The sequence below is a fragment of the Salmo salar genome, chromosome 03, assembly GCF_965601325.2.
Source record: "Salmo salar chromosome 03, fSalSal1, whole genome shotgun sequence".
In the NCBI taxonomy this organism is placed as follows: domain Eukaryota; kingdom Metazoa; phylum Chordata; class Actinopteri; order Salmoniformes; family Salmonidae; genus Salmo; species Salmo salar.
Genome location: NC_138293.1, coordinates 93132501 through 93148586, shown reverse-complemented (window position 1 = coordinate 93148586; position 16086 = coordinate 93132501). Strand labels below are relative to the sequence as shown.

The 16086-nt window shown below is 46.6% G+C and overlaps 1 protein-coding gene across 1 annotated transcript in view; it reads right to left on the bottom strand.

Moving 5' to 3' along the window:
* The window catches only part of LOC106606284 (serine/threonine-protein kinase LMTK1-like), an 83201-nt gene that overhangs the window by 47505 nt on the left and 19610 nt on the right, over positions 1-16086 (bottom strand). The window contains exon 2 of the mRNA XM_045715729.2: positions 10311-10444. Within this exon, the coding sequence (XP_045571685.2) occupies positions 10311-10444 (134 nt within the window). The remainder of the gene's footprint in view (positions 1-10310; positions 10445-16086) is intronic.

The window sequence follows — 16086 nt, the reverse complement described above, 5'->3', positions numbered from 1 at the left end:
GGATGAGGTCAATGTCATTCCAGGATACCCGGCCAGGTCGATTAGAAATGAGGCCTCACCTCCTGGTTACACTAGTGACAAATTTGAATTTACAAAATAAAACAACGTTTTCGTCTTTTGAGCTTCTTGTCATGAAATCTATGCAGCCTACTCGATCACTTTTTATAGCTACTGTTTACAGGCCTCTTGGTCCATATACAGCGTTCCTCACTGAGTTCCCTGAATTCCTATCGGACCTTGTAGTCATAGCAGATAATATTCAAATCTTTGGTGACTTTAATATTCACATGGAAAAGTCCACAGACCCAATCCAAAAGGCTTTCGGAGCCATCATCGACTCAGTGGGTTTTGTCCAACATGTCTCTGGACCTACTCACTGCCACAGTCATACACTGGACAAATTTTTGTCCCATGGAATAAATGTTGTGGATCTTAATGTTTTTCCTCATAATCCTGGACTATCGGACCACCATTTTATTACGTTTGTAATCACAACAAATAATCTGCTCAGACTCCAACCAACGATCATCAAAAGTCGTGCTATAAATTCTCAGACAACCCAAAGATTCCTTGATGCCCAAAATGTTTTTTTTTGATACTGTCGCAAAGCTAACTAAAAAGTAGCATTCCCCAAGAGAGGATGGCTTTCACTTCAGCAGTGATAAATTCATGAACTTCTAAATCTGCGTATTCCTCCAAAGCTCAGTTGTCCTGAGTCTGCACAACTCTGCCAGGACCTAGGATCAAGGGAGACACTCAAGTGTTTTAGATTATATCTCTTGACACAATGATGAAAATAATCATGGCCTCTAAACCTTCAAGCTGCATACTGGACCCTATTCCAACTAAACTACTGAAAGAGCTGCTCCCTGTGCTTGGCCCTCCTATGTTGAACAAAATAAACGGCTCTCTATCCACCGGACGTGTACCAAACTCACTAAAAGTGGCAGTAATAAAGCCTCTCTTGAAAAAGCCAAACCTTGACCCAGAAAATATAAAAAGCTATCGGCCTATATCGAATCTCCCATTCCTCTAAATCTTTTTTGAAAAAGCTGTTCCGCCTTCCTGAAGACAAACAATGTGTACGAAATGCTTCAGTCTGGTTTTAGACCCCATCAAAGCACTGAGACTGCACTTGTGAAGGTGGTAAATGACCTTTTAATGGCATCAGACCGAGGCTCTGCATCTGTCCTCGTGCTCCTAGACCTTAGTGCTTTTGATACCATCGATCACCACATTCTTTTGGAGAGATTGGAAACCCAAATTGGTCTACCTGGACAAGTTCTGGCCTGGTTTAGATCTTATCTGTCAGAAAGATATCAGTTTGTCTGTGTGAATGGTTTGTCCTCTGACAAATCAACTGTAAATTTCGGTGTTCCTCAAGGTTCTGTTTTAGGACTACTATTGTTTTCACTATATATTTTACCTCTTGGGGATGTTTATTCGAAAACATAATGTTAACTTTCACTGCTATGCGGATGACACACAGCTGTACATTTCGATGAAACATGGTGAAGCCCCAAAATTGCACAGAAGCCTGTATTTCAGACATAAGGAAGTGGATGGCTGCAAATGTTCTACTTTTAAACTCGGACAAAACAGAGATGCTTGTTCTAGGTCCCAAGAAACAAAGAGATCTTCTGTTGAATCTGACAATTAATCTTGATGGTTGTACAATCGTCTCAAATAAAACTGTGAAGGACCTCGGCGTTACTCTGGACCCTGATCTCTCTTTTGACGAACATATCAAGACTGTTTCAAGGACAGCTTTTTTCCGTCTACGTAACATTGCAAAAATCAGAAATTTTCTGTCCAAAAATGATGCTGAAAAATGTATCCATGCTTTTGTCACTTCTAGGTTAGACTACTGCAATGCTCTACTTTCCGGCTACCCGGATAAAGCACTAAATAAACTTTAGTTAGTGCCAAATACGGCTGCTAGAATCCTGACTAGAACCAAAACATTTGATCATATTACTCCAGTGCTAGCCTCCCTACACTGGCTTCCTGTTAAGGCAAGGGCTGATTTCAAGGTTTTACTGCTAACCTACAAAGCATTACATGGGCTTGCTCCTACCTATCTTTCCGATTTGGTCCTGCCATATATACCTACACGTACGCTACGGTCACAAGGCGCAGGCCTCCTAACTGTCCCTAGAATTTCTAAGCAAACAGGGCTTTCTCATTTTTATGGAATGGTCTGCCTACCCATGTGAGAGACGCAGACTCGGTCTCAACCTTTACGTCTTTATTGAAGAGTCATCTCTTTAGTAGGTCCTATGATTGAGTGTAGTCTGGCCCAGGAGTGTGAAGGTGAACGGAAAGGCACTGGAGCAACAAACCGCCCTTGCTGTCTCTGCCTGGCCAATTCCCTTCTCTCCACTGGGATTCTCTGCCTCTAACCCTATTACAGGGGCTGAGTCACTGGCTTACTGGTGCGCTGGCCCCCTGTGGGAATCGAACCCACAACCCTGGCGTTGCACACACCATGCTGGCATTGCAAACACCATACTCTACCAACTGAGCCACAGGGAAGGCATATCCTTCCTGTTTGGCCCTGTCCAGGGGTATCATCGGATGGGGCCACAGTGTCTCCTGACCCCTCCTGTCTCAGCCTCCAGTATTTATGCTGCAGTAGTTTATGTGTCGGGGGGGCTAGGGTCAGTCTGTTATATCTGGAGTATTTCTCCTGTCTTATCCAGTGTCCTGTGTGAATTTGAGTATGCTCTCTCGAATTCTCTCTCTCTTTCTTTCTTTCTCTCTCTCGGAGGACCTGAGCCCTAGGACCATGCCTCAGGACTACCTGGCATGATGACTCCTTGCTGTCCCCAGTTCACCTGGCCGTGATGCTGCTCCAGTTTCAACTGTTCTGCCGGCGGCTATGGAACCCTGACCTGTTCACCGGATGTGCTACCTGTTCCAGACCTGCTGTTTTCAACTCTCTAGAGACAGCAGGAGCGGTAGAGATACTCTCAATGATCGGCTATGAAAAGCCAACTGACATTTACTCCTGAGGTGCTGACCTGTTGCATCCTCGACAACTACTGTGATTATTATTTTTGACCATGCTGGTCATTTATGAACATTTGAACAACTTGGCCATGTTCTGTTATAATCTCCACCCGGCACAGCCAGAAGAGGACTGGCCACCCCTCATTGCCTGGTTCCTTTCTAGGTTTCTTCCTAGGTTTTGGCCTTTCTAGGGAATTTTTCCTAGCTACTGTGCTTCTACACGTGCATTGCTTGCTGTTTGGGGTTTTAGGCTGGGTTTCTGTACAGCACTTTGAGATATCAGCTAATGTAAGAAGGGATATATAAATACATTTGAATATAAACGGATGGATGTGTTCTAGACCAGTATGCCCATATCATCTATTGGCTGATTTGGTGATCTGGAGTGAAGGTAATTGTTTTAAAAGCGTTGTGAAATGTGATTGTGTGTTATCCCCTATTTCCAGTAATGAGAATTATGTAGCTAAGTGGTAGGCCACACAAGCTCACAGAATTGGACCCGCCAAGTGCTGAAGCGTGTAAAGAATCGTCCGTCCTCGGTTGCAACACTAACTACTGAGTTCCAAACTGCCTCTGGAAGCAATATCAGCACAAGAGCTGTTCGTCGGGAGCTTCATGAAATGGGTTTCCGTGGCAGAGCAGCTGCACACAAGCCTAAGATCCCCATGTGCAATGCTAAGGGTGGGCTGGAGTGGTGTAAAGCATGCTGCCATTGGCCTCTGGAGCAGTGGAAACACGTTCTTTGGAGTGATGAATCACACTTCACTATGTGGCAGTCCGAAGGACGAATCTGGGTTTGTCGGATGCCAGGAGAACGCTACCTGCCTGAATGTATAGTGCCAACTGTAAAGTCTGGTGGAGGAGGAATAATGGTCTGGGGCTGTTTTTCATTGTTCGGGCTAGGCCTCTTTATTCCAGGGAAGGGAAAACTTTATCAAATTAAATCAAATTGTATTTGTCACATGCGCCGAATACAACATGTGTAGACCTTACAGTGAAATGTTTACTTACAAGCCCTTAACCAACAATACAGTTTTAGGAAAAATAAGTGTTAAGTAAGAATGGCGCTACAGCATACAATGACATTCTAGATGATTCTGTGCTTCCATCTTTGTGGCAACAGTTTGGGGGATGCCCTTTCCTGTTTCAGTATGACAAAGTGAGGTCCATACAGAAATGGTTTGTCGAGATTGGTGTGGAAGAACTTGACTGGCCTGCACAGAGCCCTGACCTCAACCCCATCGAACATCTTTGGGATGAATTGGAACGCCGACTGCGAGCCAGGCCTAATCGCCCAACATCAGTGCCCGAACTCACTAATGATTTTGTGGCTGAATGGAAGCAAGTCCCCACAGCAATGTTCCAACATCTAGTGGAAAGCCTTCCCAGAAGAGTGGAGGCTTTTATAGCAGCAAAGGGGGGACCAACTCCATATTAATGCCCATGATTTTGAAATGTGATTTACGACAAGCAGGTGTCCACATGCTTTTGGTAATGTAGTGTATATACAACCCCAGGTGACTACCTCATGAAGCTGGTTGAGAGAATGCCAAGAGTGTGCAAAGCTGTTATCAAGGCAAAGAGTGGCTACTTTGAAGAACCTCAGATATAAAATCTATTTTGATTTGGTTACTACATGATTCCATATGTGTTATTTCATAGTTTATGTCTTCACTATTATTCTACAATGTAGAAAATAGTAAAAATAAAGAAAACCCTGGAATGAGTAGGTGTGTCCAAACGTTTGACTGGTGCTGTCTATATAGGAGAGAGAAAGAATAGGGATGGATGGAAAGAGGGAGAGAGTAGGGATGGATGGAAAGAGAGAGACACATCTTGTCTTCTGTTCTCTCCTCCTCGGCAGGGATCCTCTGCAGTGTCCCAAATGGCACCCTATTCCCTATGTAGTGCACACTACTTTAGACCAGGGCCCTGCACTCTATAGGGAATAGGGTGCCATTTGGGACACAGCCTGGGAGAGCTTGGCAGACGTGCAGCACAGTTCTGTCTGAAGTACGGCTGGAGATATAGACACGCCCTCAATTACATTTACAGTCCCAGTTGCTTTACTGGCATGATGTCACAATGTACATCTCTCTCTTTCAATAGAGGGATACACGGAGGGATGCTAGTTGGAAGTGGAAAGCTGACATCTTCCTCCATCTCTACTCTGGGTCCCCTTCCTCCTCCTCCCCTATCATGCCTCAACTTTCTTCCTACTGTCTTGAGATTTGGCTCTAAACTGCTTATTTTCACAAAACAACACATCTGAATATGAGCCACAAGCAGAAACAGACAGTTGTACAACACTCCCTTCCAACCCTGCCTGCTAGATGCAAACAGAACACATCCTCTCTGTCCCTTCTAAATACCAGTGTCTCTTTACACTCTAAACACCTCCAGCAGCGACAGAGTACCACGCTGCCAATCCATCTTCAGAGACGGTGTTTGTACAGGGAGAGAGTGGCTGGCAATACTGCTCTGTTCTCAACTACTGAGCCATCCATTATTTACCTAATGAACTACAGCACAGAACAAACCTATCTAGAGGAGAGAAGAGAGGGGAGGGGGTGGGAAGAGGTGAAGAGAACAAGGGGAATCATGCAAGACAACGCTTCGCTGCGACAGAAAAACCCCTCTGCTCTGATTCGTAAGACTGATTAAGAGATAGCACCCTTTTGCTTCTCATTCACAACACCACCTGTCTATCTCAGGAGCAGAGCATGAAAGACAGAAAGAAAGAAAGAAAGAAAGAAGAAAGAAAGAAAGAAAGAAAGAAAGAAAGAAAGAAAGAAAGAAAGAAAGAAGAAAGAAAGAAAGAAGAGAAGAAAGAAAGAAAGAAAGAAGAGAGAAGAGAGAGAGAGAGAAAGAGGATGGAGGAGACATGACAGAGAAGAGCGAACGGACGAAAAGACTAGAAATGAGAAAAGGCCATACCCTTTACTAAACACTTAACACTCTCTTCTCTTTTCTCTAAACACTTAACACCCAACCACAGAACTGAGTCTGTCTGTCCGTCCCACAGAGTGGTCACAGTGAAAGAAGGATGACAAAGAAGGCTTTGGTGGTGCAGTGGTGGGATGTGGCTAGTGGTCGCACGCTAATGCACACACCTCTATTAATGCAAACCTCTGCTAACACTCTGGTGAATGACAAGGAGGGGAACCACAGAGGGGGATGTGACCACATAACACTGTTCTATTGACTTCTGTGGGTTTGACACTGGACAACCACGCCAAAGTAGCCTGGGTTTGACACTGGACAACCACGCCAAAGTAGCCTGGGTTTGACACTGGACAACCACGCCAAAGTAGCCTGGGTTTGACACTGGACAACCACGCCAAAGTAGCCTGAGTGCCAATCTGTTTCTGGTCTCTTGGCAACTCCTTATGAATTGTCATGTTTGCCTTACCAATGACATTAATGGTGTTGGCAATAGCACAAGGCTAAATTCAAACACCTGCAGCTAAAAGTCTATATTTGGGGGGATAGATAGATAGATGGATGGATGGATGGATGGATGGAGTGAGGGAACTGCTGGAGAAAAGCAGCCTGTCCATTGTTTACCTCTGCTATGAGAATTTGCGTCATTCTGATTGGTCAAGAGAGTCAAGATTTTAAAAAATGTGTGGGGGGGGGGGACGGACTATCCGGATATTTGAGTAGTGAAGTGGTGCTAAATGCCCATCCCCAACACAGCAGCAGAACAACCACCTTCCTCTCTCTGCCGCTCTGACAGGATCTGCTTTGAGGATGCTAACTGACAGAGTAGGTAGGAACTAATATTGCTGCCAAGATCCACTGCGAAATTAAAAGTCTGTCCAGATAAGCAGGGCGTAAGCAGATGACGTCAAAACCGGTGACTAGGGGCAACGGTGAGTGATATTACCATTAAGTAGACTTGAGTTTTCCTTAGGCGTTGTGTGTTCAATACCAGTGCTAGGCACTAGTTTTTAATATTTATTGTTTTAACTCTATCCCAAAGCTTAACCTTTAACTTAACCTTTACAGACAGACAACAGGGGAGCAGGGTGGTAGCCACACCCCTCTGCCCAGTCCTTCACAGACAGACAACAGGGGACTAGGCTGGTAGCCACACCCCTCTGCCCAGTCCTTCACAGACAGACAACAGGGGAGCAGGCTAGCAGCCACACCCCTCTGCCCAGTCCCTCACAGACCGACAACAGGGGAGCAGGCTGGCAGCCACACCCCGCTGCCCAGTCCCTCACAGACCGACAACAGGGGAGCAGGCTGGCAGCCACAACCCTCTGCCCAGTCCCTCACAGACCGACAACAGGGGAGCAGGCTGGCAGCCACAACCCTCTGACCAGTCCCTCACAGACCGACAACAGGGGAGCAGGCTGGCAGCCACAACCCTCTGACCAGTCCCTCACAGACCGACAACAGGGGAGCAGGCTGGCAGCCACAACCCTCTGACCAGTCCCTCACAGACCGACAACAGGGGAGCAGGCTGGCAGCCACAACCCTCTGACCAGTCCCTCACAGACGACAACAGGGGAGCAGGCTGGCAGCCACAACCCTCTGACCAGTCCCTCACAAAGCAGCCTGTTGTGTGATAGGGGCCTGTATGCTGATTTAGGTTCTGTCCCAAATAGCACCCTATTCCCTATATAGTGCACTACTTTTGACCAGGGCCCTATGGGCCAATGGCACCCTATTCCCTATATAGTGCACTACTTTTGACAAGTACAATTTGGGACCCACCCAGAGAGTTATCCAAGAACTCTCCTTCAACTTGGTAATTGCTAGGAATCTTCCTAATCAGCAGGGGGCAGTGTAGCAGGATGTATGTGGTGGATCATGTCTCTTCCTAATCAGCAGGGGGCAGTGTAGCATGATGTATGTAGTGGATCATGTCTCTTCCTAATCAGCAGGGGGCAGTGTAGCATGATGTATGTGGTGGATCATGTCTCTTCCTAATCAGCAGGGGGCAGTGTAGCAGGATGTATCTAGTGGTGGATCATGTCTCTTCCTAATCAGCAGGGGGCAGTGTAGCAGGATGTATGTAGTGGATCGTGTCTCTTCTTAATCAGCAGGGGGCAGTGTAGCAGGATGTATGTAGTGGTGGATCATGTCTCTTCTTAATCAGCAGGGGGCAGTGTAGCATGATGTATGTGGTGGATCATGTCTCTTCTTAATCAGCAGGGGGCAGTGTAGCAGGATGTATGTAGTGGTGGATCATGTCTCTTCTTAATCAGCAGGGGGCAGTGTAGCATGATGTATGTGGTGGATCATGTCTCTTCCTAATCAGCAGGGGGCAGTGTAGCAGGATGTATGTAGTGGTGGATCATGTCTCTTCTTAATCAGCAGGGGGCAGTGTAGCATGATGTATGTGGTGGATCATGTCTCTTCCTAATCAGCAGGGGGCAGTGTAGCATGATGTATGTAGTGGATCATGTCTCTTCCTAATCAGCAGGGGGCAGTGTAGCATGATGTATGTGGTGGATCATGTCTCTTCTTAATCAGCAGGGGGCAGTGTAGCATGATGTATGTGGTGGATCATGTCTCTTCCTAATCAGCAGGGGGCAGTGTAGCAGGATGTATGTAGTGGTGGATCATGTCTCTTCTTAATCAGCAGGGGGCAGTGTAGCAGGATGTATGTAGTGGTGGATCATGTCTCTTCTTAATCAGCAGGGGGCAGTGTAGCAGGATGTATGTAGTGGTGGGTCATGTCTCTTCTTAATCAGCAGGGGGCAGTGTAGCAGGATGTATGTAGTGGTGGATCATGTCTCTTCCTAATCAGCAGGGGGCAGTGTAGCAGGATGTATGTAGTGGATCATGTCTCTTCCTAATCAGCAGGGGGCAGTGTAGCAGGATGTATGTAGTGGATCGTGTCTCTTCCTAATCAGCAGGGGGCAGTGTAGCAGGATGTATCTAGTGGTGGATCATGTCTCTTCCTAATCAGCAGGGGGCAGTGTAGCATGATGTATGTGGTGGATCATGTCTCTTCCTAATCAGCAGGGGGCAGTGTAGCATGATGTATGTGGTGGATCATGTCTCTTCTTAATCAGCAGGGGGCAGTGTAGCAGGATGTATGTGGTGGATCATGTCTCTTCCTAATCAGCAGGGGGCAGTGTAGCAGGATGTATGTAGTGGATCGTGTCTCTTCCTAATCAGCAGGGGGCAGTGTAGCAGGATGTATGTGGTTGATCATGTCTCTTCTTAATCAGCAGGGGGCAGTGTAGCAGGATGTATCTAGTGGTGGATCATGTCTCTTCCTAATCAGCGGGGGGCAGTGTAGCATGATGTATGTGGTGGATCATGTCTCTTCCTAATCAGCAGGGGGCAGTGTAGCATGATGTATGTGGTGGATCATGTCTCTTCTTAATCAGCAGGGGGCAGTGTAGCAGGATGTATGTGGTGGATCATGTCTCTTCCTAATCAGCAGGGGGCAGTGTAGCATGATGTATGTAGTGGTGGATCATGTCTCTTCCTAATCAGCAGGGGGCAGTGTAGCATGATGTATGTGGTTGATCATGTCTCTTCCTAATCAGCAGGGGGCAGTGTAGCATGATGTATGTGGTGGATCATGTCTCTTCCTAATCAGCAGGGGGCAGTGTAGCAGGATGTATGTAGTGGTGGATCATGTATCTTCCTAATCAGCAGGGGGCAGTGTAGCATGATGTATGTAGTGGATCATGTATCTTCCTAATCAGCAGGGGGCAGTGTAGCATGATGTATGTAGTGGATCATGTCTCTTCCTAATCAGCAGGGGGCAGTGTAGCATGATGTATGTGGTGGATCATGTCTCTTCCTAATCAGCAGGGGGCAGTGTAGCATGATGTATGTGGTGGATCATGTCTCTTCCTAATCAGCAGGGGGCAGTGTAGCATGATGTATGTGGTGGATCATGTCTCTTCTTAATCAGCAGGGGGCAGTGTAGCATGATGTATGTGGTGGATCATGTCTCTTCCTAATCAGCAGGGGGCAGTGTAGCATGATGTATGTAGTGGTGGATCATGTCTCTTCCTAATCAGCAGGGGGCAGTGTAGCATGATGTATGTGGTGGATCATGTCTCTTCCTAATCAGCAGGGGGCAGTGTAGCAGGATGTATGTGGTGGATCATTGTTTATAAAGAGGTGGTCACACTGTGTGTGTGTGAGAGAGAGAGAGAGAGGGGGGGGGGGGGAGAGAGACAGAAAACCGGGAGAGAGAGTGAAAGAAAGAGAGAGAAAGAGACGAGAGAGAGACACACAGAGAGAGAGAGACACAGAGAGAGAGAGAGACACAGAGAGACACAGAGAGAGAGAGAGAGAGAGAGTAACGTTTATCTCACTTTGAACCCGATGTGTCCCTTCTTACAGCAGAGGCAGGCCAGCATGAGGACGACGAAGGTGAAGAGCCCAGAGAAGGAAACAGCCACCACTGCCAGAGAAGACGGCCACGACAGCTCACTCAGTGGAGCGCCATCTACAGAACAGGAAGAGATACTGCGCTTAATAACTACAACAACAACAAAAATTATATTTACATTTAAGTCATTTAGCAGACGCTCATATCCAGAGTGTCAAACAATTATTGTATTTACACAACAACAACAACAAGGAAGTAAGCAGTAACAGGATGTAGTATAGACTTCCCAGTGGAATACTGGAGGTTATAGGTCTTCTACCCACTTTCACTGGTCATTGTCTATAGTCACTTCTTAATCCCCACTGACACGTATCAAAGTATTGTAGTGGAGGTATACGACTAATCAATGATGTAGCACAATAGAGAAATCATATACAAAGTAGCCTACAATGCAAAGCACATGAAATATTTAGCTTATCCAATCGCATGTGAATAAATGCGCATGTGATTTTTAAAAACGGCCAATAAAGAAATAATGTGCACGAGAACAGCTTCTGAAATGGCTCTGGTTGGCTGGTCATTCAGAACGTTACTTTGCTTCAATCATAGATTTGTTCTTGGCGGCGCCTTGGCTATTTTCCTGAAATGGAAACTTAATTCTCGTACTTCTCAAATGAACTATGAAGCGAACACATCAAACAACGTTGTCAACTGTCCAAACTAATACAAGTAGTGGAGTAGCAGACATTTTGGACAACGAGCGGGAAAATAATGACTTCCCCTGCTCGTGTTCCCTCCTCCGGAGCCCATGATGACAGTGTCAGTGTTCCCTGCTCAGGAGCCCATGATGACAGTGTCAGTGTTCCTTCCTCAGGAGCCCATGATGACAGTGTCAGTGTTCCCTCCTCAGGAGCCCATGATGACAGTGTCAGTGTTCCTTCCTCAGGAGCCCATGATGTCAGTGTTCCTTCCTCAGGAGCCCATGATGACAGTGTCAGTGTTCCCTCCTCAGAAGCCCATGATGACAGTGTCAGTGTTCCCTCCTCAGGAGCCCATGATGTCAGTGTTCCTTCCTCAGGAGCCCATGATGACAGTGTCAGTGTTCCCTCCTCAGAAGCCCATGATGACAGTGTCAGTGTTCCCTCCTCAGGAGCCCATGATGACAGTGTCAGTGTTCCCTCCTCAGGAGCCCATGATGACAGTGTCAGTGTTCCCTTCTCAGGAGCCCATGATGACAGTGTCAGTGCTCTCTCCTCAGCCAATAATGACAGTGCTTCGGAGCCCCTTTGACAGTGCATTGAACTCCCTTTTCAGCAGCTGTGTTGAATGACTAACCAGAACAGCCTAGTTCAGCTTGGCTCTGTAGTGTGGAGAGAGGCACTGTAGGAACTCAGAACACAATGGTGGTTATCACACTGCAGGACTAAGCTGACACTGAGCCAAGCCAAGCCCAGATGAGTTGGCCTGGATATAAATCCACCATAATGTCTTGACCATGCTAGAAAAGTCAGTATGAAGATAACATCCAGGCCAGCTCAATGCATCTTGGGTTGTCCTGACTGTGAAAGACCAGTATGGGATTTATCATTTTTGGTCATTCAGAGTGGATGTCACTGTTTCTCATGGAATTTTTCACACAAGGCGTCTTTCCTTCGCCGGGTGGGCCGTTTGGGAATTGTTTTGCAAAGTTAGAGTATACCCACTTCTCCACTGGACCTTCGTCATTTCGGCACAGTGCGCGACTGTACACAGACTGCTAAATGTGTTATAACACCTCCAGAAACAGTGTTACAGATGGAGAAATGTGTTATAACACCTCCAGAAACAGTGTTGCAGATGGAGAAATGTTATAACACTTCCAGAAACAGTGTTACAGACGGAAAAATGTGTTATAACACCTCCAGAAACAGTGTTACAGACTGGCTGATAAATGTGATGTAACACCTCCAGAAACAGTGTTACAGACTGGCTGATAAATGTGATGTAACACCTCCAGAAACAGTGTTACAGACTGGCTGATAAATGTGATGTAACACCTCCAGAAACAGTGTTACAGACTGGCTGATAAATGTGATGTAACACCTCCAGAAACAGTGTTACAGACTGGCTGATAAATGTGTTATAACACCTCCAGAAACAGTGTTACAGACTGGCTGATAAATGTGTTATAACACCTCCAGAAACAGTGTTACAGACTGGCTGATAAATGTGTTATAACACCTCCAGAAACAGTGTTACAGACTGGCTGATAAATGTGTTATAACACCTACAGAAACAGTGTTACAGACTGGCTGATAAATGTGTTATAACACCTCCAGAAACAGTGTTACAGACTGGCTGATAAATGTGTTATAACACCTCCAGAAACAGTGTTACAGACTGGCTGATAAATGTGTTATAACACCTACAGAAACAGTGTTAGACGGAGAACTGTGTTATAACACCTCCAGAAACAGTGTTACAGACTGGCTGATAAATGTGTTAAAACACCTCCAGAAACAGTGTTACAGACTGGCTGATAAATGTGTTATAACACCTCCAGAAACAGTGTTACAGACTGGCTGATAAATGTGTTATAACACCTCCAGAAACAGTGTTACAGACTGGCTGATAAATGTGTTATAACACCTACAGAAACAGTGTTACAGACTGGCTGATAAATGTGTTATAACACCTCCAGAAACAGTGTTACAGACTGGCTGATAAATGTGTTATAACACCTCCAGAAACAGTGTTACAGACTGGCTGATAAATGTGTTATAACACCTACAGAAACAGTGTTACAGACTGGCTGATAAATGTGTTATAACACCTCCAGAAACAGTGTTACAGACTGGCTGATAAATGTGTTATAACACCTCCAGAAACAGTGTTACAGACTGGCTGATAAATGTGTTATAACACCTCCAGAAACAGTGTTACAGACTGGCTGATAAATGTGTTATAACCCCTCCAGAAACAGAACATGTTGAACAGGCTCCAGACAGGTAAATATTTCATCCCTCCCACACAAACAGAACATCTGGTACAGTATACACAGGCTCCAGATCATTTCATATGGACACTACATTTGAGCAGGGCCCATAGGGGAACAGGGCCCATAGGGGAACAGGGCCCATAGGGGAACAGGGCCCATAGGGGAACAGGGCCCATAGGGGAACAGGGCCCAAAAGGGAACAGGACCCATAAGGGAACAGGACCCATAGGGGAACAGGACCCATAAGGGAACAGGACCCATAGGGGAACAGGACCCATAAGGGAACAGGGCCCATAAGGGAACAGGACCCATAGGGGAACAGGACCCATAGGGGAACAGGACCCATAGGGGAACAGGGCCCATAGGGGAACAGGGCCCATAGGGGAACAGGGCCCATAGGGGAACAGGACCCATAGGGGAACAGGGCCCATAGGGGAACAGGGCCCATAGGGGAACAGGGCCCATAGGGGAACAGGACCCAAAAGGGAACAGGACCCATAAGGGAACAGGACCCATAGGGGAACAGGACCCATAAGGGAACAGGACCCATAAGGGAACAGGGCCCATAAGGGAACAGGACCCATAGGGGAACAGGGCCCATAGGGGAACAGGGCCCATAGGGAAACAGGACCCACAGGGAAACAGGGATTGGGATGCAGATCTAATATGGAGGCAGCAGTGTAGACTAGGAGCAGCAGGGACTCACACTGCCGCCACAGGAAATAAATAGTGAAAACATGATGCAAACGGACCTAATGAAAGTGTAATCTACTTTATATTACTGCAATCAGATCAGCAGCGTAAAGATATACCACAGACTGTTTCCTCTGACTGCCTCACAACATGTGTTATACTGTTCACTATTAAGTACAGTAGAGTATACATGAATGGTACAGAAAGGGAGTAAATGAAACACATGAAAGTTACTAGTATTTTACAGGTACTTTGTGTGAGGGGAAGAGAGAGAGAGAGAGATAGAAAGAGGAGAGGAGAGGAAGAGAGAGAGAGAGAGAAAGAGAAGAGAAAGAAAGAGATATAGAAAGAGGAGAGGAAGAGAGAGAAAGGAGAGGAAGAGAGGGAGAAAGAGGAGAGGAAGAGAGAGAGAGAATTAAAAGAGGAGGGGAAGAGAGAGAGATAGAAAGAGGAGAGGAAGACAGACAGGATGAAAGAGATAACAGGGGGAGGAAGAGTTACAGTAGACACACACACACACACACACACACACACACACACACACACACACACACACACACACACACACACACACACACACACACACACACACACACACACACACACACACACACACACACACACACACACACACAGCTTAATACTGTTTACACTATGAGGCAAGAGGTCTGCAGGATCACACACACATTCGCACGCACACGCCAACACAGAGAGCTTACTAAATCTCCTCCCTCCTCATTCTTCACATCAGAAAGAGATTACATTTGGCCATCAGTGGCCTCTCAAAATTACGTTTGAATGCAAACTTTAGGGGGTCAGGAGATTGTACTGTAATTGGGGCCACTGTCAGGAGTGAGGAGATTGTACTTTTATTGTGGCCACTGCTAGGAGTGAGGAGATTGTACTGTAATTGGGGCCACTGCTAGGTGTGAGGAGATTGTACTGTAATTGGGGCCACTGCTAGGTGTGAGGAGATTGTACTGTAATTGGGGCCACTGCTAGGAGTGAGGAGACTGTACTGTAATTGGGGCCACTGCTAGGAGTGAGGAGATTGTACTGTAATTGGGGCCACTGCTAGGTGTGAGGAGATTGTACTGTAATTGGGGCCACTGCTAGGAGTGAGGAGACTGTACTGTAATTGGGGCCACTGCTAGGAGTGAGGAGATTTTACTGTAATTGGGGCCACTGCTAGGAGTGAGGAGATTGTACTGTAATTGGGGCCACTGCTAGGAGTGAGGAGATTGTACTGTAATTGGGGCCACTGCTAGGAGTGAGGAGACTGTACTGTAACTGGGGCCACTGCTAGGAGTGAGGAGATTGTACTGTAACTGCCTGTAGAAATCCACCTGGTACTCCCCTTAATATAACTGAAGAAAGCTTCCCATACAGCAGCCATTTTAAGATCCATCTCTCCGTCTACCACTGTCTTTATTTGAGTATCCTATTATAAGCTGCTGGGGAACCTTATTCTCTCAGGGGGCGTGGTGCTCTGTCAATGAGGGAGATCTGGAGGTTTCCATGTTTTCTCTTACAGGCTGCTCTTTTTCTGAGCATGACATCTGAGGGCTGAATGGCGTTGTGGTGTATTATAGTGTGGGGTCAGATTCTCTTTCTCTTTCCCTTCCTCCCTCTCTCCCTGCTCCTCTTTCTTTACCTACCTCCCTCTCTCCCTACCTCTTTCCATCAATCCCTCCCTCCCTCCCCTCTCCCCTCTCCCTCTCTCTCTCTCTCTCTCTCTCAGGCAGACAGGCAGGGACCATCGACCTAGGCCTTCTATAAATATTTGAGGAGCCCCCATTACCTTTGGCGGTGTGGCAGCAAAATGAAAACAAAGCACTTTAGCTGAGGCTCATATTCTCCTTATTAAAGAGCTGTCTACAGTGCTGTGGGATGATGATGGATATGTCACCCTGAGAGGAGAGGTGAGGAGACGAGAGGGGAGAGGAGGGGGAGAGGAGGGGAAAGGAGAGGATAGGAGGGGGGAGAGGAGGAGAGGAAAGGAGAGAAGGGGAGAGGAGAGGAGAGGAAAAGAGAGGAGGGGAGAGGAGGGGAGAGGAGGGGGAGAGGAGAGGAAAGGAGAGAAGGGGAG